The 21,702-nt window shown below is 40.1% G+C and overlaps 2 protein-coding genes and 1 long non-coding RNA gene across 8 annotated transcripts; 1 reads left to right on the forward strand and 2 right to left on the reverse strand.

Moving 5' to 3' along the window:
• Window positions 1–1,432: 1,432 nt before the first annotated feature.
• aqp9a (aquaporin 9a) lies at window positions 1,433–5,715 on the reverse strand. 2 transcript variants are annotated; one of them, XM_086072998.1, is made up of 6 exons: window positions 5,495–5,715; window positions 4,555–4,681; window positions 3,632–3,769; window positions 3,247–3,365; window positions 2,396–2,613; window positions 1,433–1,927 (listed from the first exon to the last, which is right to left on the reverse strand). In XM_086072998.1, the coding sequence occupies exons 1-6, from the start codon at window positions 5,570–5,572 to the stop codon at window positions 1,711–1,713; spliced, it is 897 nt and encodes a 298-aa protein (XP_085929124.1). In that variant the 5' UTR covers window positions 5,573–5,715; the 3' UTR covers window positions 1,433–1,710. The 2 variants fall into 2 exon arrangements, with proteins under 2 accessions (XP_085929124.1, XP_085929126.1); XM_086073000.1 differs by lacking the exons at window positions 4,555–4,681; window positions 5,495–5,715 and adding an exon at window positions 4,053–4,525.
• LOC147175212 (uncharacterized) lies at window positions 3,708–13,158 on the forward strand. Its single transcript, XR_015094547.1, has 3 exons — window positions 3,708–4,102; window positions 4,356–4,616; window positions 7,353–13,158. It is a non-coding gene; the product is annotated as an uncharacterized LOC147175212 (long non-coding RNA).
• On the reverse strand, window positions 5,876–21,352 carry LOC147175213 (cingulin-like protein 1). 5 transcript variants are annotated; one of them, XM_086072997.1, is made up of 19 exons: window positions 21,264–21,352; window positions 17,598–18,447; window positions 17,438–17,502; window positions 15,720–15,825; window positions 15,541–15,636; window positions 15,300–15,448; window positions 14,127–14,268; window positions 13,843–14,055; window positions 13,560–13,766; window positions 11,789–11,893; window positions 11,560–11,712; window positions 11,300–11,470; window positions 9,815–9,967; window positions 8,334–8,423; window positions 7,341–7,424; window positions 6,847–6,971; window positions 6,526–6,634; window positions 6,285–6,448; window positions 5,876–6,192 (listed from the first exon to the last, which is right to left on the reverse strand). In XM_086072997.1, the coding sequence occupies exons 2-19, from the start codon at window positions 18,417–18,419 to the stop codon at window positions 6,117–6,119; spliced, it is 3,030 nt and encodes a 1,009-aa protein (XP_085929123.1). In that variant the 5' UTR covers window positions 18,420–18,447; window positions 21,264–21,352; the 3' UTR covers window positions 5,876–6,116. The 5 variants fall into 5 exon arrangements, with proteins under 5 accessions (XP_085929123.1, XP_085929121.1, XP_085929119.1 ...); XM_086072995.1 differs by having other exon boundaries at window positions 17,438–17,529; window positions 21,156–21,304; XM_086072993.1 differs by having other exon boundaries at window positions 5,877–6,192; window positions 17,438–17,529.
• Window positions 21,353–21,702: the final 350 nt, after the last annotated feature.

The following is a 21,702-nucleotide window of genomic DNA, read 5'->3' on the forward strand; positions in this document are numbered from 1 at the left end:
AGGTAGTGAAACATTAGAGAAATTCTTGTTTATATGCCACATCATTTTATGTATTATTTCCTTCTCTTTTTATATAGCCTTTGTGTGTTTCCAACTTTACATTGTGTTGACACCTGACGCCTTTTCTGCAACTGCAGGGGGCGTGTCGCGTGTAGCCTATTTATCCTCCGAATGAACGTATGTAGTGATGATGCAATACTGTAACACGGTAGCCAACCAGGAAAAAAAGAGTGTGTCAGGCCATGACTTCATTTGCACATGCAATGGAATGTGGCCTGCATCGATTTTCAATCTGTACCCGCAAGCTGCTGCCGCTCACATAACCAAGCTCTCACCTCATTCAAAGGTGGCCAAAGTGTTTACACTAACATACATGCATAAAGTAGGCTATACGTTATCATTCTTGAGACGTTTATAAGAACTTTATGTCCCATGTTAATTGTATTCAATGTCAGGAAATGTAAACATGAGTTTATAGTGTAGCGCTATAGGCTACACTGGCTGTTGTATGTTGTTGTCATGACGACCCCGGATCGCCGAGGTGATTCGTGGGCCATTTAGTGATTTCAACTGGAGTCCGTGAAAAACCGACACGCATGTTTTTAGAAGCCAGGGTAACTTGAGAAAACTAATGGAAGAACATGAACCAATATTCGGACCCTGAATGTCAAAACTGTGAGGCATATGTGCTAACCGCTAGCCCACTCTAGCTAACTTCCATCAACTGCAGGTTTCGGGTTCATGGTCCCGCTATTACGTAGATTTTTGGGGAGGTACAATTTGTAACTATATTTTGTTGTGCCTCGATTTTATATGGATGTAATTCTGCTGTTGATTGCTAGATGGCAGCGCACTATTTTGTTTCCACTTTAAATTAGACAAGACAAAAAATGAAAACAGGAAGTACAGGTATTTCAGACCAACCTAGTTTTTGCTGAAGATTGTTCTGTATCAAATCCTCTGTAATCCTGCTTTTTACACCAATCCACTACTTCCTTGACTCAGTACCACTCCTTCATTTCCTGTCTTTCATGATTGGACAAACTGATTAATCCAGCTGTGCCTGACCTCAGTAACCACGACGACAATAGCCAGACACACCTGAAATAATCAGTTTGTCCAGTCACGAAAGACAGGAAAAATCATGCATATGTATTATATATATATATATATATATATATATATATATGTATATATATATATATATATATATATATATGCTATAAATATTTTTTTATGAGTTGCTCTTAAAATATGTGTTTCAATGTATTATTTTAAAAGTGTGTTGAAAGACCTTTTAAAAAAAAAAGTGTAGTAAATGCTATAGAAACATGCATAGGTAACATTTAAATAAATTATTTCTGTATTCATGTACTGCATTTCACTTATTTACTACACAAAATAACCAATGAAGATGTAAAATACTGGTAACTAGTTTGTAGAAATTTTAATTAAATAAACAACAGGAATACATCTGGTTTGTTTAAGAAAATGAAACAAACAAGTAAAAATACTTCATCTACTGCAGAAAAACAGGGGCAAATGTGAAGGAGATTATGTTTGCCATATCTAATATCTGACAGTAAAATATTTACAACTCCTCCATTCATAATGCTCGTTACATTTCCATGATGTCACGTTTGAACTCGAGCAGACGATCTCTTCTTGCTGAACTTAGACGAGAGGACATGCGCAGTGAGCGAAAACGGTTTAACTCATGGTGATCATCTCGTATTTGTCCTTCAGACTACAGTCCTCGTCCTCCTCATCTTCCTCCTCCTCCCCCTCCTCGCCCTCCTCCTCGCGAGGCTTCTCGGCTTCCGCGCGGGGGTGGTGGAGCTCGATGAGCAGGTAGTACAGGACGGCTGCGACCACAGCTCCCACCATGGGCCCCGCTACCGGGATCCACCACCAGTAGTCTGCCGTGCTGCAAAGAAACAATGTTGATACTTTGGGCGGTATAATGGAACCATGTTGGATCAACAACAACAGCAAATCGATCACGATATGTGGAAGTGCATGTGACATTATATAATAAGCCAACAATTATTTCAGTCAATATGTTTGTTTGTCCACTAACCGCTCGCATGTGGTTGATGTTGAGCATTAATCTTACAATTGACTATATTATTTACAAAAATAAAAATTAAAATTGGTATTCCTGGCGCCCAGCGTGGGGTACGCCGCAGGACGACCTGTCCCATATTTTGTACTGGTTGCTTGGCAACCAAACAGGAAGTAGCCTGGCGTTTTTTTACCACTGGTTTGAATGCACCGTAAGGCCACACTTCAACAATATACGCATTTGTCCCTCTTATAACCGAAACACTTAAGTCAGGTCACTCCCATCTCAAGGTACCACTGTAGCTGAATCCCAAATGTGTCCCGTAGTCACCTGAAGACCTCCATCCCCCATCCGGCCACAGCGGTGAACAGTCTGGGTCCGAGGTCCCTGGCAGGATTCAAGGGGTAGCCACAGTTCAGTCCCATCGACACCCCAATGGCCATGATGATTAGCCCGATGGCCAGCGGCTCCACACCTTTAGGAGCGCCGATGTTTCCTCCGTCGATAATGGCCAGGATGCACAGAACAAGCATGCCGGTGCCCACCACCTGCAAGGAGAACAATAACGATGGATGGAAACATAAAAACTGCTTTCAGTGTTTATGCAAACTACTGAAGGCTTAAGCTAACTAGCGGCGCTGAGCCCATTATCTCAACCTTCAACACTTTTCTAGCCCCAACCAGATCCGTTGCTAGAGAGAGTTTGGCCAACTCGGTTTCAGCAGGGTAACAAGATGGCGTCCGTATGTCATGTGACCGGCAGTTGGCCAAACTCTCTCTATCAACAACTCTGGTTAGGGCTCGAAAAGCAAGTTGCCCAATCACAGCGCTGTGATTGGTCAACTGCTGGTCACATGACATATGGACGCCATCTTGTTACCCTGCTGAAACCGAGTTGGCCAAACTCTCTCTAGCAACGGCTCTGGCCCCAACATGTTACTTTTGGATCAGTGCACCGACTTAACAGACTGGAAATGGTGTTGAGTGTAGATCTGACCTTCCGGTGAATCGGGTCATTAAACCCACAACCAAGCAAAGCAAAAAAGAGGGGGTTGTTCTCTGGCTAAATGGGGCGATCAATTTCACTTTAGCGACATTTCCTAGATTTTGCAAAATTTCGAGCCTGAAAGGGGTTAGGAGCACAATCGGGAGGTGATTGGGCCATTATGAGCTGACTTCACCTGATCAATGAATCCGCCAAGAATCGACAGGTGTCTCGCCGGGTAGGATGCAAAAATGTGACCGGTCGCATTGATTCCCGTCACTGACAGAATCCCGCTGGTGAAGTCCATGAAAGCATCTGTGAAGGGTTCAGAACTTCAGAGTTCTCATTTGTCAAAGATCTAACTTTCAAATGTAGAGTATGTGAGCGATTCATTAAGGTCCCATGACGCAAAAATGCTGTAAAATTCATAACAAATTAGCACTTAAAAATCTTTAGCAAAAAAATCCAATTGTGACATTTTTGTTCAGTGGCATGCTATCAGATATTTCTAATGTAAAACATGTCTTGGCTCAATCAATGCTGAGAAACATAAAACGCGACTAAAGCGCAAGTAATCTCACCGTAGTATAATCCAAATACTGCAGCAGCTCCAGCAAATGCGCCGAGGAACTGAGCAATGACATAGATGGGAAACTTCCAGATCTTGAGTTTGCCGAGGATCACCATGGCGAGAGACACGGCGGGGTTCACGTGACCTCCTGTGATGGAGGACAAAGGCGAGAATGAGCGAGGCTAGTATTCAGACGTACTACTGAAACTTTTTTTGTGTTATCATACACTTTTTTACTCATTTACATTACTGAAACATTCTCATACACACTACTGATTTTTTTTTGTCCTACTCCCATTCACTATTTAGCACGAAGGGCGTTTGCAAAGATGGACGTTGGACCGTGGGTTAGCTTAGCGCTAGCTAGCTCGTATGAAAAAAAAAAGAAAACACGGAGGGATTTAAAACTTTACCAAAATAACAAAAAACACCTTGCATTCTGCCAGTTGCCAGTGTATGGCGAGGGAACCCGGAAATCCAAGTAAGTTATTTTAAACTAAAAAGGAAAACCTTAATGTATGTTGACGCAGCTGCGTTAGCACGTCGATGTACATATAGGCTAAGTTGTCAAAAAAGTGAATATGGGGCTCGGTGAGCAACATATCTTGTCGATAAAGCACGATTTAAGTGTACTGTTTTATTTGTTTGTTTTAGCAAAACGTGCAACTAGTAACGCATTCGAGTTGCTGCTCAAATGACAGGCGGTCACGTTTTGAAGCCATTGTTTGCCACAGACGCACGGACGTGGGCCCGCAATCGATGTTCGCAGGACATTCGGCGCCCCGGGTTATGGACGACCCCGGAGAGGCTGCGCCATGACGCGGACCAAATCAATGGCCGGGTGGTAGCGATGGCTCGTTCCCGTTGGACCGTCGGCTGGACATCCGGCAATGCATCGTGCATCATATGTGATGATTCCTAAATCATATTTACCTGATACTCCACCAGCCACGTAAGCCGCCATCATCAGTCCTACAGAGAAGCCGATGTGCACGGTAAGTGGCTCACCCAAAGTGTTTCGACTGAGGACCGTCTGGGCGACCGAGCCGCAACCAAACACCTGAAACGTAGAACATACGAGTTTTTTTTACTATCTTTGTGGGGCCATCTCATTGACATAATGCATTTCCTAACCCCTTCCCCTAACCCCAATCATCAAACATGATTGCCCACCCCTATTCCTTACCCTAACCTCAACCATAACCCAATTCAAACCTAAACTCTAAAACCAAGTCTTGACCCTCAAAAAGAGGTCTAAACTTGTGGGCCCCACAACTCTATGAAATGTTGGCCCCACAATGTAAAAAAAACAACCAAGACCACACTCAGTCTGTGTGTACGTGTGTGTATTAGGGTTGTGGATTGTGACGAAAACCAATTTAAATTTAATTATCTCTTTCTCAATATAGCTTGAAATAGTAAAAAAAAGATAAATAAGTTAGAAAAAGGTAAAAATTGGTTTGATGTTGCTCTTGTTGTTTTAGGGAATTTAATTATCTTGATTAGTTTGGTATGAGAAAGCTTTTACATTTTGGTCACGTGTGTAATAAACATGACAAAGCTACAAATATACTTTTTCATGTTTGTTAAATCTCTGAAGAAAAATCCACTTAGTTAATTCATGCTCTGAAAATAATTGACGGTAGAATTTACAGTAAATAACTGGCAAAAAAAAGTTGCCAGTTTTTGATTATTATTTTTTTGCACTCTATAAATTAGTTAGAATACAGTAACTGTAATTTATAGACAGTCAAAGATACATTAAGTGTAATTTATGCACAGTAAAAAAAAAAATTGTATTGAAATGTTCAATGAAGTGAGAGTAGAACTCAGGAGGAATAATGAATAATTATAAATGAAAAGTGCTACTTACAACCAAAACAAAGGTCCCGAGGAATTCTGCCAGGAATTCCTTAAGTATCCCATGTTTGATCGCACAGTGTTTCCTCATGCTTCTCTTCTTTCAACGTTTTCCTGCGCTGACTGTGATTAAAAGTCCCTCGATGTCCTGCTGCGTTAACTTCTGAGAAGTGGATGTCATGTCAGATCTCCACCTCTGCCCCAGCGCAGCCATTCAGCGCGCATGATTGATCTGCTAGTATATCATCAGCAAGTTTCCAGGCACAGTGATTGACACGAGTGGTTGCGATAGTGTCGTGACCGCCTGTATGCATGATTACGATGACGTGTAGAAGCCACAGTTGTATTTCCATTTTTATTCAATACACATTTTGAAAAGTACAGTACAGTACATGGGAACCATTAGTGTAGAGATATTTCAGATAAACATTAGTGGAACTGAATAGATATGAATTTACAGAATGTAAAATGTATGTTTTTAGTTCATTAGAAAATGGATATTTGGTATGCATGTAATTAAAAATATCGCCACTAGAGGGCAGTGTTAATACACCGCCAGGGTAATAGAAGTTGTTACTGAATTACTGAAAGCAGCTCCTTATTAAGTCCAAACGTGATGTGAGTTATTTATCCAGTTAATCAGAACCGGTGTCATCCAGGCCGCTGCCATCCTCCGCCACTTTAATTACAGGAGGCGATTTCCGTTTGCGCCTGGTGATGCAAAAAAAAAAAAAAAGACAAAACAATCCCAAAGTCAAGCAGTACTTAGTCATTTGTGAGAAAAACCGACAGCACACATTCACCTCATGTCTTTCCTCATGGTGTCAATTTGGCCGTGAAGCTGCTCGTTAGCCTCCAGCTGCTCCTCCAGCTCTCTCTGCAGCTTCTTCTTGGCGTGCTCCAGGCGCTCGATCTCCTCCTCGGCCTCGTCCATCTGCCTCTTGGCCGTCTTCAGTCTCTGAGTCAACTGCGCCGTTCGCAACAAGTCAGAGACGGCGGGCGGCCCGAGGCGAGCGTGACCGACGGCGACGCGGGCGCTCGTACCTGGTCCCTGTGCGTCTGCAGGTTGGCGTGATCCTCGTCGGCCTGCATCTTGATCTCCTTCACCTTGCGATCAAGCTTGCGGTTGGCTTGCTGCAAGTTGTTGTTGTCCCTGAGGCGAGATTACGCCAAGTGATCAGATCATGCAGCTTCCTGTAATTTTACACCCTCCCACTGTGATGCTGGCAAGCCTTGCAAGCATAGGGAAAGTGATATCGCAAGGGGGGAACTGATGTAAAATATGTCCTCTGTAACATTTTACATTATGGGACGGCACTTCTTAAGCAAAAAAAAATACCGCCTGAAATGAAGCCGAGTGCTTACCTTTCCTCCCCTTGCAACCGCTCCTCAAGTTCTTGGATGCGGCTGTTGAGTTTGGAAATGAGAGAATCCTGGTTGGTCCTCTGTGATCCTTCTAAATGAGTCACTGTGCTCTTCAGGTCTTTATTCTGACGCAGGGAATGAAACAGTGGACTGTCACAAATGAGGCAAAATTCAATTAAATGCTGGATTTCCAGTACAGGCCAGAGTCGGGTCACGTACACAAAATAATGAGGAGACGTCACTTAATCGATATACGCATCAGTGAAGAATAGCAAAATCTATGCTTAACCCCATCAAACACCTTTGGGACGAACTAGAATAGACAGCCAGAGCAGTCTTTCAGGTCCAACATTCCAAGTGTTCTTCTGGATGAGTTGTTTTAGTGAGCAGCGAGCTAAGAAGCTGGAGCATATTCCTTCTGACCTTGCACTGGTCATCAGCCAACGGCTGCACATACACAGTATATTTTTCTCTTAATGACGGGTTCGCCCTACCTGTCTTTCCAGGCTCACGTGGTCACACTCCAGGTCTTGCCTGGCTGCTCTTTCCTGCATCAACTCGCTCCTCATCTGATCCACCTGACGTCACATAAGGCTAACACATCAAAATGCACACTTTGGCACAATACAATCACATTGCATTGTAATATTATGACACTGTCTAGTGCAATAGCGCAAAACAAGACGTACAATAGGGAAAAAACAATTTAGGCTCTGGGGGCACACATACATGTATATTGTATATTTCAGCTAGCTAGCTGGATTGCTAGATAGCTGGATGGATGGATGGACGGACGGATGGACAGATAGACGGACAGATAGATAGATAGACACTAGATAGACAGACAGACACTAGATAGATGGACAGACAGATAGATAGATATGCAATGATTAGACAGAATTTATCCCTTAAATCGGCTGAATGGGTTTGTGCTACCTCCCATATCGACATGAAAAAAAAAACTAATGAAGAAGGTCACTTTCAGTTTAAACAGACTTCATAAAAAAAAAGAAGAGGAAATGCTGTCTCGTCTTAGCAGCCTCTCCTCTCTAATAACATCCAGAGGCCCAGTGAAGGGAAAGTGAATCGCCACACACAATAGTTTGCTGTTTTGTGTCTTTATGCCGCATCCAAAACAGTGTTTTGTGTCAATTAGGCCCCAGCGCGTTGCTTCTAACAGTGGCCTATTTTGAGAAGAAAAAAGAAAAAAAAGGGTCCCATGCTGACTGATATTAAGATAATAAGAAACATATGACATGATGTGAGGTAGAGGCATAAATCAGCGTGGCTGCAAAGTGAACACGATGAAACGAAAACACACTTTCTACGAGACGACTGGACAGCTGTGGGGAAATCTGAGTACGCACATCTGTTTATGGTAAAAGCGCAACTTGAGATAATAATTCTATAACGGGCAGGTTGACCCTTGACTGAATCTATACAAATAATAAAGGTGAGAGTTCGATGTAAAAAGCGCGTAAACTTGCCTGCTCTTTGGTTTTGTCTAATCGCTCCATCAGGCGGTCGGCAGTGCTGCGCTCATCGTTAACGTCTTCCTCGAGCTGACCAATGCGGCCCTGAGAAGGAAAAAAGAAAAACATTATTTTGATATATTTTCATCAATGATGGTAAAGACATACCCCATTGAATTAGGATAAGCGGTTAGAAAAATTGGATTGGATTGAAAACAATACATTTGACTAATATAAACATTTGAATTTTATTTTGGAGTCATTAAAAAAAAAAGAAGAAGCTAATATTGGCTACTTCAAAACCAGATAATAAAAAAAAAACACATTACAACATAAAATAGAGATAAAGTCATTCAAACGCCCTGACAAAAAAATAAACAAAAAGTAAGCCAATTTTTATGATATAAAAAAAAATTACACCACAAAGCATTTGAAAAACCTTTTACGCCATTAATGTGACTTGTGAACTTGATGAAAACAAATCTTTTCACAAAGTGAAGTAAAAAATAAAAAAGAAGAAAGATATAAAGTAGTTGCATAAGTGTACACATTCAAACTTATGTTAACTCATTCACTGCCACTATAAACGTCAAAAATTCATTAGTTTAACATTTTTCCCCACTTTTGTTAAGAGTATGAAAACCCTAGACCTTTTTTAAAAATAATCTATTTATTTTCAAGAAAAGATTATTAAAAATTAGGAGCGTCAGGCGATTCAAATTTTTAATTGTAATTAATCGCATGACTTCAATAGTTAACTCACGATTAATCACAAACTTTATATCTGTTCTAAATGTACAATAATTTTTTTCTAGGTTTTCATACTCTTGTTAACAAAAGTGGATTTTTTTTAAACTAATAGAAATAGCTAAAATAATTTTTGGACGTCTATAGCTGTCAATGGCAGTGAATGAGTTAAATGGGATATTTTAGGATATTTTTGTGTATTATATTCATCACTGTTTGTATACGAGTAAGCAGATACAAGATGGCTGCTCAGTTCCGTATTAAAACTTAATTCCAGTTAGTTCGAAAATGTATTTAAAAAGAGATTGCTTCTCCCGAGGGCGTCGGTAATTGTGCAGTGTTCCAGTGTAGGTGTCACACTCGGACAGGTCGGTGAACTTTTCCCAGTAAACACGAAGCTTCCTCGCTCGATGCGCAGTGTCAACACACTGATGTCACTGTGTCATGTTTTGTCATCAGCAAGACAAACAGTGGCGAGACGTGAGATGCTGCTGCAGTGGCGCCGTTCGGTACCCTCATCGCTCCCAGGGACGAAGCAAAGACAAATAATGGTGCCAGGACACATTAACGCCCCACGGCATGTGATCAAGTGCGATATCTGGTTGTTGTTGTTTTTTTTCGCTTTGGCTTGCGAGCAAACATTTGAAATATGAGCGCTTGTATGGCGGCCGTGACCTCAAGTCAACTCACTTCACAACAAGCAGCAGTTTGTCAGATAGTAAACAATTCGAAAATGAGGCTTGAGGCACCTCTAGGAGTTTGACGTGCCGCTCACGCTCTTCCACCGTGGTGGCGTTCTTCTCCTCCAGCTCGTCCACTTTTTGCTCCAGCTGCCGGGCCCTGGACTGGGCCTCCTGCTGCTCCCTGTGGCACCTCCGCAGATTCTCCTCCAGAGGAAGCAGCTGAGCACAGAATAAACACAAGGATTAGGGAAAGTTAAAGAAGTGATACTTCTGACTACTTTCTATTGTAACTTCAAATTATTTTGGGACTTTTTCAGGGGTCTACAACCTGCGGCCCTGGAGTCACATGTGGCTCTTAAGTCCCTCTCCTGTGACTCCATGTGGAGCTTAAAAAAAAAAAATGGTAGAAATTTATAAAACAAAATTTACATATTTATTTGTATTTTTTATTTAAAATAATCTTCAAATAAATTAATGCTTTAGATAAAGATGAAAAATGTAATATTCCGAAAAATGTCAGAGTCCATATGTTTTGTCAGAAAAATAAAATAAAAAAGAAAAGCAGAAAAAAAATTATAATCAAATGTCCATGAAACTGCCAAAAATGCCAGAAAATTTAATATTAAAAAAAAAAGGCAGAAAAGAAAAGGTTTAAAAAAAGGACAAGAATGGCAGAAAATGACTATAAAATATTTTTGGCCCCAAAAATAAAATAAAATCAGAAAATGTATTAATAGTATTTTAAAAACAAAACCAAAAAAAAGGCAGAAAAAAATGTCCAAAAAACAAGAAGAAACCCCAAAAATTAACATAAAAGGCCCACACAGGCAGAAAATGGCCATATGTGCATAAAATTGCCAAAAATGACAGAGAATTGAATAAATTAAAAAAAAGACAGAAAATAAAACATTAAGGAAAAAAAGTAACATAAAATGCCCCCCCCCAAAAAAAAGAAATGGCAGAAAATTATCATATTTTTGTAATTGCAAAAAAAAAAATCTGAAAATGAATTTTTTTTTTTAAGAAAGAAAAAAAGGCAGTAAAAAAACATAAGAAGAAACCCTGAAAATTACCATAAAATGTCCACAAATGTCAGAAAAAAAGTTTTTAAAAATAGCCATTAAATGTCCAAAAAAGGAAAAAGAGTCAGAAATTGACCAAAATATGTCCGTAAAATTGCCCAAAATGGCAGAAATTGGACACAAAGGCAGGAAAATCTAAAAATTTATGAAAAATGAAGTATGAACAATTAAACACAATAAAAAACAAAATCCAAAACAAAAGATGTAAGTTTGAAGAAAATGAATGTCAAAGTATTGGATGCTGCATCATTTCGAGATATGGTGCAGCTCTAATTAGCTCTTGCGTCCTTAGTACATTAGGCTAACATTAACACGGTTTGCTTCATAACAATCTCTAAATGTCTTGCAGCTCCAGATTTTTTGTTATTTATTTGACCTCAAATGGCTCTTTTGTCAAGAAAGGTTGCTGACCCCTGGTCCATTTCATCAGTGACTTTGACATCTGAACCCACGTTCTGATGGGCCACACCTCATCCTGAAGCTTTTTGGCCGCCAGTCGGGATTTCTCCAGCTCAGCTCCCTTTTCCTGCAGCTGCCTGCGCAGCTCGGCCAACTCCCTCTGACTCCTCTCTTTGGCCTCGTCGACCTGGCTCTGAAGAACATCTGTAGACGCCTCGCAGTCCTCCATGATGCTATTCATCTGAGCGGGCAGATTTACAAGCAGAGAGGTGAAACTCCCCCCGCCCCGATAAGGATCGGGCAGTCCCGCCCGGGGAGGGAAGCTCGTACCTTCCTCTGAAGCTGTTCCACCGTCCTGTCCTGCAGCCTTCTCTCATCCTCCATCTCACTTTTGCTCTTCCACAACTCTTCAGTTCGTTTCCGCTCCTCCCTGAGCTTCTCTTTCATGTCCCTGTGCTCGTGGTTGAGTTTGGTCAGCTTACTCTAAAACAACCAAGAGTGTAACTTTTACATCCATGTCAAGATACTTTCACAAAGTATTCCATTTCTTTTTTTTTACTTGCACTTCCTCCAGACGCGTCAGTAGCGAGCGGTTGGACTGACACATTTCCTCTTCATTCCTCCTCACATCCTGCAGCGTTTCCTCCAAATGCTGCTTTTCCCTCTTTAGAGCAAACAAACGGCAGGAAAAGCAAAGGCAGCATGACATCATTTCACTCGGTGAACAATAATGAAACAAGTACAAAACAGTTCCTCTTCTAATAACTTTAAACGTTACTTAGATGATTATCTTTTACATACAAGTAACATTAGCACATTTTACTACCACAAACAGTAGCATGTATTTTAATATAAAACTTAAAATTATACAAAAAAAACATCTGATTCCTAACACTTGTGATCACTAAAGTCACTGAACAAATAACTATACATTATAGAAGACGTAAGAAAGGGAAACTCTGCTATTCGTCTGAGGGAGTGACATCATCGTTTGACGACTCGTGTGTCCATAACAGCAATGAGAGAGATTTACGTTTTCAAGCTTGGAGTACAGTCACTATTTTAAGTTTGTGTCAGCTAAAAAAACAAAAAAAACTTGAGGCTTATTGTACACTTTGTGTTGTCAAGAGGTCATTTAGCTTCAATAACACGTTGTCAAAAAAACAAAACAAATGGATCGCAGTGCAGTTTGCATTGACGAAAAAAATTAGGAAAATATTTCTCGGACAACAAGAGCGCCACGGCCACTTACTGGAGTGGATGCGTAATTACACTTTATTCTAGTACGGGGAAAAAAATAACATGTTTCCTGAGGTCACATGAGCCCCCTCTGGCATTGCACTGTGCCCCCTAAGGAAGGTCCGCCCCTTTATTTAGGAAGCACTGGCTTAAAGAGAAAGTCACACCAGATTGTGTGAGTGCAGGACGACCGTAAATTATAGTTATATTTATAAACAATGTACATGATAAATTTTGAGTTTTGCCTTTACAACATTAATAGTTAAATATGTCAAGTAAAAAAAGGCTGCCTTTATTTTAGATTTAACTCATTCACTGCCATTGACGGCTATAGACGTCAAAAATTCATTTGAACTATTTATATTCGTTTTTTTCCAGTTTTGCTAACAAGAGTATGAAAACCTATAATTTTTTAATTGTAAATTAAGAATAGATATAAAATGTTTGATTAATCGTTAGCTAATTAGCGCAGTCAAGTGATTAATAACAATTAAAAATTGTAATTGCCTGACGCCCCTAATAAAAAAAATTAAATTAAATAAGGGGTGTCAGACGATTTAAATTTTTAATCGTAAATAATCGCATGACTTCAATAGTTGACTCACGATTAATAACAAATTTTATATCTGTAATAAATGTACAATAATTTTTTCCCCTAAGTTTTCATAAAAAATGAAATGAAATGAAAAAATGTTAAACAGAAATAGTTCACATTGACGACTATAAACGTAAAAAATTACGTTTATAGTCGTCAATGGCGGTGAATGAGTTAATTAAAAAAAGTATTTAAAAAAAGTATTATGTTAAGTGAAGTCTAGAAAGACAAGTATCACATTTGATTTTTTTAAATTAAAACAATAATGTCAAGTTTTATTTTTCATAAAAACAAACTGTTAAAAGCAGGGTTGTCTGTATTTGGTGAGTGTAGCTATTAAAGTAACTTGTAATCGAACGTAATTACTTTTAAAATCAAGTCATCAGTAAAGTAACTAAGTTACTTTTAAAATCAAGTCTTCAGTAACTTTTTAGTGTAACTTTCATCCAGGTTGGTATATAAAAAAAAAACATCTTCCTTGGTAGAGGTAACAAACCTCGAGCTGCTTGGCTCGTTGCTCTTGCAGCCTCTCCGACGCTTTGGACTCCTGAACGGCTCGGCTCAGCTGATCCACCTTGCTACTCAGCTCCTGCACTTTTCCTTTGAGTTGGTCTCTTTGCTGACTCAGCTCCTGCATCTTCTCCTTGGCCTCACCGCCCTCCTCCAACGCCTCCACCTTTTCTCGGCCCAGCACGTTGTTGCTCTACGTTTGAACGACAAGTGAAGGTCGTTGTGAAGGAGAACGATTTAAAAAAATAATAATAATAGTTTGGACTTACCTCTTTTGTGTTCTCCAAATCTCTCAGGAGATGTTGAAGTTCGAGTTCATATTCTTCCTTCAGAGCAGCAATGTATTTGTCGTGGGTCTCCACTTCGTCTTGGATGGCCCCCTTCAAGTCGCTGAGCTCCTTCTCCTGTTGATGTAGAAGCTCCTCGTGCTCCTCCTTCATCAGCAGCACCTCCTGAAAGTCTGCACGCAGCTGGGCCATATCCTGAGAACACGACACGTGCTCGTCACTGTCTGGTTGACGTGCAACGTCGAGTTGGGAGACAGAAGCCTTACTTCCAAAAGGACTTCTTTCTCCGCATTGATCATTTCGGCCTTCTTGGATTGGTCCAGTTCATCGTGCATATCAGAAAGCTGCTGTTGGAGGTCCTTCATCTGCATTCTAGAACGTTCCCTGTCGGCGATCATCTGAGTCAACCTGGGGGAATATAAAATGTGTAGTACACTATTCAGGCTTATAAACAGAACATTTGTTACAAATAGTTTTACACCGGTCAGAATATTAGGTACACCTGTACGTTGTACTGTAATGACATCCGGTACATGACAAGAAATGTATGAACTCATTCACTCCCAGCCATTTTCACAGAAGCAATACCCTTCTCTCCCGGCTGTTTTATTAGATTTTGACTGATTTTGCAAGGCCCACAGAATATTGTGTTCTATTGCTCTAAAAACATGGAACCTACCAAATGAAAGATTAAAGTCTATTACATTTCTATCTTGTTTCTGTTTTGCAGAAATTAGCATTTGAATATAGCTAAGTTCCATCATTAGTCACAAATCTATTTAGAATTGTGAGTAATTTAGTTTTTTTTTTTCAACATGGCCCTGGTTGATATATTTTGCTCTGCTGCCACCTGCTGGCCGTTTGTGTAATAACTGCAATTTCTTCAACCAGTCTTTGCAGTTGAGAGGCTGCATCAAAATTTTCTGTATGCTCTAGCATTTAAAAACCAACATTAAAAACGTATAAATACGTCTTTGGGAAACTGAAAACATTTAAAATAGAACATATTTACACGTTTTGGGGAGTAAATGAGTTAAAGGGGAAATCAACCCCCCCAAAAAAATTCTATGCAGCTCCACTAGTCTAAAGACGGTATTCTGGTTAATATTACGTTAGTGGAGTATAATCCAGCAATTATTTTATCACTAACAGAAGGCGGCCATTTTGCCACTTGCCGTCGGGTGAATATGGCATCACAGTTACTCAGGTAACAACCAATCACAGCTCAGCTTCAGAAAACAGGTGAGCAACTACGATGTAATATGTAATTTTCACTCGACGGCAAGTAGCAAAATGGCCGCCCCCTGAGATGGATTTTGCTGTACAACTCATATTCCGCAAATGTAATATTAATGTCATGTTTAGACCAGTGAGGTCACATCCAACATATTATTGTCAAGAAATGTTTCACAAATAAACAACAAACGCCATATGCTCACTCGTCTTTGGTAGATTTAAGTTGTGTCTCAATTTCCATCAGTTTGTTCTTGAGCTTGGAGAGCTCAACCTGACTGTTGACCAACTCTTCCTGTATCTTCTTCTTCTCCGTCCGGGCCTTCTCACAGGCTTTGGCAAGTGTCTTTTCATTCTGGGGGACAAAGACATCTGTCTCATAAGGAAGGTTTTAGTTATTTGGTCGTATCAAGTTTTAGACCAAAAAAAAAAAAAACTGCCCAAAACCTTCATCTCGGTTTCCAGTTTTTGCTTCAAGTCGCACACTTGCGACTCCAGGGTTTGCCGTTTCTCCAGCAGCTGTTTCGCCTCTGCTGTCTGATCCTACAGAAGGGAAAGTTCCAATCCAACATGCTACGTGAGTCAATCGTAAGCTACAATGGGGAACATTTCACTCCTCCGCTCACTTTCACCTCCTCCTCCACATTCTCGGCCGTTTTCCACTTCAGTCTGTTGATCCTTTCGAGCAGAAGGTTGACTTTCCTCCTGGTGACGGACACTTCGTCAGTGGTCCTGGGAACGAAAAAAACAATGCTTTTATAAACACGTTTATCTTCGCGCTTTGACTGTGCAGAGATGAAAACATTGGCCGAGCTTCACTCAGCCTGCCGCAACGACGTTTGTGTGAGCGCATGTGTCGAAATAGGCGATAGATCTTTAAGACATTCCAAGCGAAGGAGTCATTTTATCTGTAAATGAAATATCGCGCGCTACATTCCTTGAATGACTGACTGCTTGTGTGTATTTGCGAGCAGCTGTGCCAGCAACCCTGTTATCAGACTATCACAATAGCGTACGTTGAAAAAAAAATAAAAAATCATTCTTACACTTTATTCTATCATCAAACTAATCCGTCAAATGTTGTTTTGCTTTTTCACTTTTAAGATATACTGTAAATCCGCAAATCTAATTGAATGATTTTTAATGCTGTTTTGCACGCAACTTTAAATAAATTTGAAATGTTTTAATCATAAATAAATAATCACATGAGTTATCTCGCACACATTTTATAGCTGTTTTAAATGTAAAAAAATTTTTTTTTCAAGTTTTACACTCTTGCTAATTAACAAAAAAGTGGACAAATATGTTTACTCAATATGTAAGTTATGTGAAGTTAAAAAATATATATTATACATAAATTATACATTCTTCTCTGCCACTAGGTGGCATTAGTGTTTCATGTTAGATGTTGGAAAATTACATTTTTCTTTTCAAATTAAGAGCAAATTAATTAGAACATGTAAGAACTCATTTTTATAGTAGTTATAGTTGAGGTCTCAAAAGCAAGTGACTTATTCCAAGTGACAAGACGGGCAAGCATTCACCTCTTGGCTTTCAAAGGGGTCTGGGAGTGCCCATGCAGACCCCTTTAACTCATTCACTGCCATTGACAGCTATAGTCGTCAACAAATAATTTGAACTATTTATATTAGTTTAACATTTCTTTTCCATTTTTGTTAACAAGAGTATGAAAACCTAGATATTTTTTTGTACATTTAGAACAGATATAAAATTTGTGATTAATTGTGAGTTAACTAGTCATGCGATTAATTACGATTACAAATTTTAATTGCCTGATGCCTTTTTTTAGAATCTGTTCTTTAAAAAAAAAACATACAAAATATATATATATATTTTTTAATCATCTTTTTTTTATTTTAAAGAAAAGATTATTAAAAATTAGGGGCGTCAGGCGATTACAATTTTTAATCGTAATTAATTACATGACTTCACTAGCTAACTCACGATTAATCACAAATTTTATATCTGTTCTAATACAAACAAAATTATAGGTTTTCACACTCTTGTTAACAAAAGTGGGAAAAAATGTTAAACTAATAGAAATAGTTTAAATGAATTTTTTACGTCTATAGCCGTCAATGGCAGTGAATGAGTTGAGATCTGTAGCAACCTAGCTAACTGCTAACGGGTAGCCTACCAATAGTGTTTCATTGAATTAAATTTATTTTCTTATGCATTTGAGCATTAAAATATATGAAGGTACTCTTTGGTACATTGTTTGTTTAATAAAGAAAAACACAGTTTGTCCTTATTTAAAATAGCATTTTTGTCATGTAACTGGTTAGGCCCCAGTACAGATGATGAAAAATGGCGGCCCGCTCACCCTTCCTTGAGGTAGGTGAAGAGCATTTTTTTCGCTGCATCTTCATTCGGGTCGACCGACACCTGCTGTCCTTTCAGAAGATCAGGAGTGACCTGGTTAGAGAGCATAATTAAATAGAACCTTTTAAATGAGAGTAAAGTCTGTGAGGACATCACTTTACCTGAGCGTCTCTTTCCTCAGCGCCATCTGTGCAGGCGCTCTGCGGCGATTCTTTTGTTCTATGAAGTACTTTTGCTGCCGGGTCAATCCCCTGATGAGCGTTAAGCTGCATGCCGGGTTTGTTGGCCTCTCCGCCTAGGAGTCGAGCCCTGGCTGACCCCGGGGGATACGCCCCGCCAGAGGTCACGCCGCTGCTGCCCCCCTTCAGAGACGACGTCCTGCTGGATGAAGAGGAAGACGAGTCGGAAGCTCGGCCGCTGTCCACGCTACGTGACCTCCGCGTTTCCTCCGGGTCCAGCCGACTCCTGGGACCGCCCCTTCCTCTACGCTGGCTGCTGTTGAACTGGTTGATTAGCTTGCCTACGGACATGAAGGGCTCCGAGTCGACAGCGGGGATGTCGGTGGGAGGTGTGTTCTGGTCATCCGTCGGGCCTTCTGCTGGAAGCGGAATCCGAGCTCTGGCCCGGTCCGCTGGTCTTCCAGGAAAGGTTTGCGGATTGTTGAGATGGTTGAGGTTGTTGCATCTGGGGTCGTACGGTTTCAGGATCTCCGGATGTTTCTGATAATGAAACTCTGACGAGGAGCCAGTCTCATCCACGGACCTCCTCACCATGCCCGCCTCGTACCCGGTCTGGTGAGTGATGACCGATACGTCTCTGTGGCTTTCTTCTCCAGAAGTGTTCAGAACTACAAAAGGTTGACCTTTAACCCCTTGAACCTGCACCCGAACTCCAAACAAGTTGTCATGGCCGCCCCTGGGGTTGTGTGGCTCAACATGACTCTTCTGCATCATCATTTCTGGGGAGCCAGCGAGTCCGGCCATCGTGGCTCCTGTTGCATTAACAGATGGACTGGGGGGGGATAGAGATTCAGATTTACAAAGATTCCAAATAGCAGCCACTAAATTGTGTGTTCACGGGTGATAAAGAGGTGAAGACTTTTGAATTATTTTCAGCTTAAGGCCTGCCGCATAGTTTGAAGTTAAATGGAGTGTCAACATGGGATGGACTTAAACATTTGACTCCGCCCATACGGATTCTAAGCGCATTTTTTAAACTATTTCCTTAGCGGCTTTAATGATACACTGTCTTATAACGTCACTTTCTTTTTAATACTTTATATAACATACAAAATGACAAACACTCAACCCTCAGTTAGTCAGGGCGGAGCTAACTGAACTGTTTGATGAAAGTGGTCAAACGGTCATTTTGACGTCTATTTTCAGCCGCAGAGCCACGGAGGCATGTCCAGCGTGTTCAAGGGGACCTAAACATGGGGTAGTCAATGTTGGTTCTGACTGTCTAGGCCATGGGATCAAAAGTTGTCAAAGGATGTCCTCACGTAGAAAAGAGTGGGATGGGTGCAGTACCACATATTCCCAGCCGAGGGGGCACTCTGGATGGTTGAGGTTAGTATTTGGGTTTCAATCAGTTGATGGTGCAATTGTCAATGTTCAATAAAGCGTTAAAAAAATAAGCTTGCTCAGAAAATCGGCCACAGAAATAGTAATAACATTTTTTTGTATTAATAATAATAAATATATAAAATAAAACATTTATATTATATATATATATATATTAGGTGTGTTAGAAAAAATCTATTCGGCAATATATCGCGATATTACAGTGCGCAATTCTCGAATCGATTCGATATGCGGCCGAATCGATTTTTAAACATCAATTTTTTATGGGAATATTCAACAAAACGTCTTACTGAGAGTTAGGATTTGCACATTAAGCATGGAAGAAAGTTATATTAATGGAACCTTAAGCCTTAATCGGTATCCAATCGTGACCTATGAATCGTGATACGAATCGAATCGCCAGGTACTAGGCAATTCACACCCCTAATATATATATATATATATGTAGATATTTCTTTATGTTGGTTTCTTTATTTTCTATCACTAAAAGTATTAGTGGTATCAGTATTTGACATCGCTATCAGTGACTACTCAAGAGTTGAGTACTCGTACTGGCATCGGTCTTAATGAAGGTGGTATTGAACATCCCTAGTTTTAACCATGTCAAATTTGAGAGCGTACCCAAATCAGGCCCAGGGTGTTACAAGTTACAACCGCGATGAACGCTGAACCAGCATGGGAAATCGCACGCAGATGTTTACACAACATTGAAGTTTTAGTGGGAGTAGGACACAGTGACCGACATAAGGCCACCCAAGGGTCTCCCTCTCACGCTCACACGCAGCTGCACTCACCACCCAACATGAAGACACAATTGATGGACAAGAGCTTGATTTTGCTGCGCAATGCAAACAACTCGCTCTGTGTGTTAATGACACTGTCGTATTGTACCAACAACGCTTAACCAACTGCATGACGACTTACGACTGGATGAGGTCTGCGGGGTGTCGTCACCCACTTCATGGAATAAAGGAGCAATATTTGTCAAGAGAGATGCCAACACTGGAGGCATTGTCATCATTATTATACTCAATTTAAAATGTAGAGCCATATCTGCCATAAGGTTTATAATTAGGGGTGTGACAAAAAATCGATTCTCATTTAGTATGATTCAGACCCGATTTTAAATGTCCCAAAATCGATTTTATTTAAATTATATTATACTGTCTTGCCTTTGTGTGTGCCTTTATTTGGAGTGCTGTTCATGTTGCACCCGGTTTGGCCACTGAGGGTCAGTGTGGTTCCACGCGGTCTAATACACTGTTAAGTTGTAGCCACATTAGAGAGCAGAAGGAAAAAGTCACGATCAAGTTATTCAAATTAAAGTTGTTTTTTTGCAGTGTGGAGACGTTCTTTTGTGTGATAAAAGTGCAGCGAGTAGCGAGCTAATTAGCATTAGCGAGTCAGACTGGAGTAGATCATTACTATTCCTTGCACATCTATAGAGTCAAACTAAAATCACTTTGAATCAAAAATCATTCCTAATCGAAAATTGATTCTGAATCGAATCGCAGAACCAAAAATTGGAATCGAATCGAACCGTGAGACATTCAAAGATTCCCACCCCTATTTATAATGTCTTCATTGTAGAAGATGAATAAGATAATCAAAATATTAGAAATTGCTCTCAGTATGAAAGCGCATTCTACGTCACTGCAATCCATAACCAATTAACCATATTAATAATTATGCAGGTTGAGGTTTTGGGGTTGCCAGGTTGGGAAGATCCACCCTTAGCATATGAAAAAGTAGATTTCCCTCAAAGTGTACTAGTTTACAACATAAGGTAAGTAAAACCATGTGTTCTTTTGGAATTTCTGATGATGAGTCAACATAAAAGTTGCAAAATGTTATTCTTAAAAAAAACCCACAGATTTTAGCAGCAATTGAAATAATTGACATACAAATCGTTATTGTGATTATTCTTAGGGCTTTCTTACAGCTTTTATGTTAGTTAGCATTAGCTAGTTATCGTTTTTCCACAGGGTAAAATAACACCTAAGCAAACAACAAGCTTGCATATCGTTACAAGGCAGGGCAGGGTTGCCTGAAAAGGACAGCAACATTAAAACGGAGAGGTCGCCTGTCACAGAAAGCGAGCAGCTTTGAACGGATGAAAAAAAAAAAGATATTTACCGAGGTTCCTTAAACTCACCACAAACACGCCAAAGAAGGGTAGAAGCCTTTCCTTGCTATTCTTTCCCAATGTAAAGGTGTAAAATCGTAATAATGAGGGAAACGTACCCACTGTGAGCGTGAAAGTGAGTGAATGTGAGTCCAGTGCGTTAAAGTCCTCCTCTTCCTCCGAACTGTCCCGCTGTGCTGCCTCTGCCCAATGAGGCGTTCACTGACGCCTCGGTGTCCGACATCACAGTGTCACGTGACAAGAGCAGCGCTTCGGTAAATTCTTGCGTTTTCAATTTAAATTACGAAACAGAATCATTCCGAAACATTTTTGATTTGTGTATGTTTTTTTTAAAGTTACGTTCAAACAGAACGGCGAGCTCATTGGTGGTTGGTCTAAGTTTTACAGTGTTAATAAATATGACAAAATTTAATGTTCCTATTTTCAAGGGGGAAAAAAGTATAATTTCAGAGAAAACTTTGTACTGTTGAGAGACTAAAATTATATTTATATATAGAGTTGCAGTATTGATATAAACTTTTAATGGAGGAATTCATA

Source organism: Leptonotus elevatus, chromosome 4 (genome assembly GCF_054856555.1).
Source record: "Leptonotus elevatus isolate MCC_2025b chromosome 4, RoL_Lele_1.0, whole genome shotgun sequence".
NCBI classification, from domain to species: Eukaryota; Metazoa; Chordata; class Actinopteri; order Syngnathiformes; family Syngnathidae; genus Leptonotus; species Leptonotus elevatus.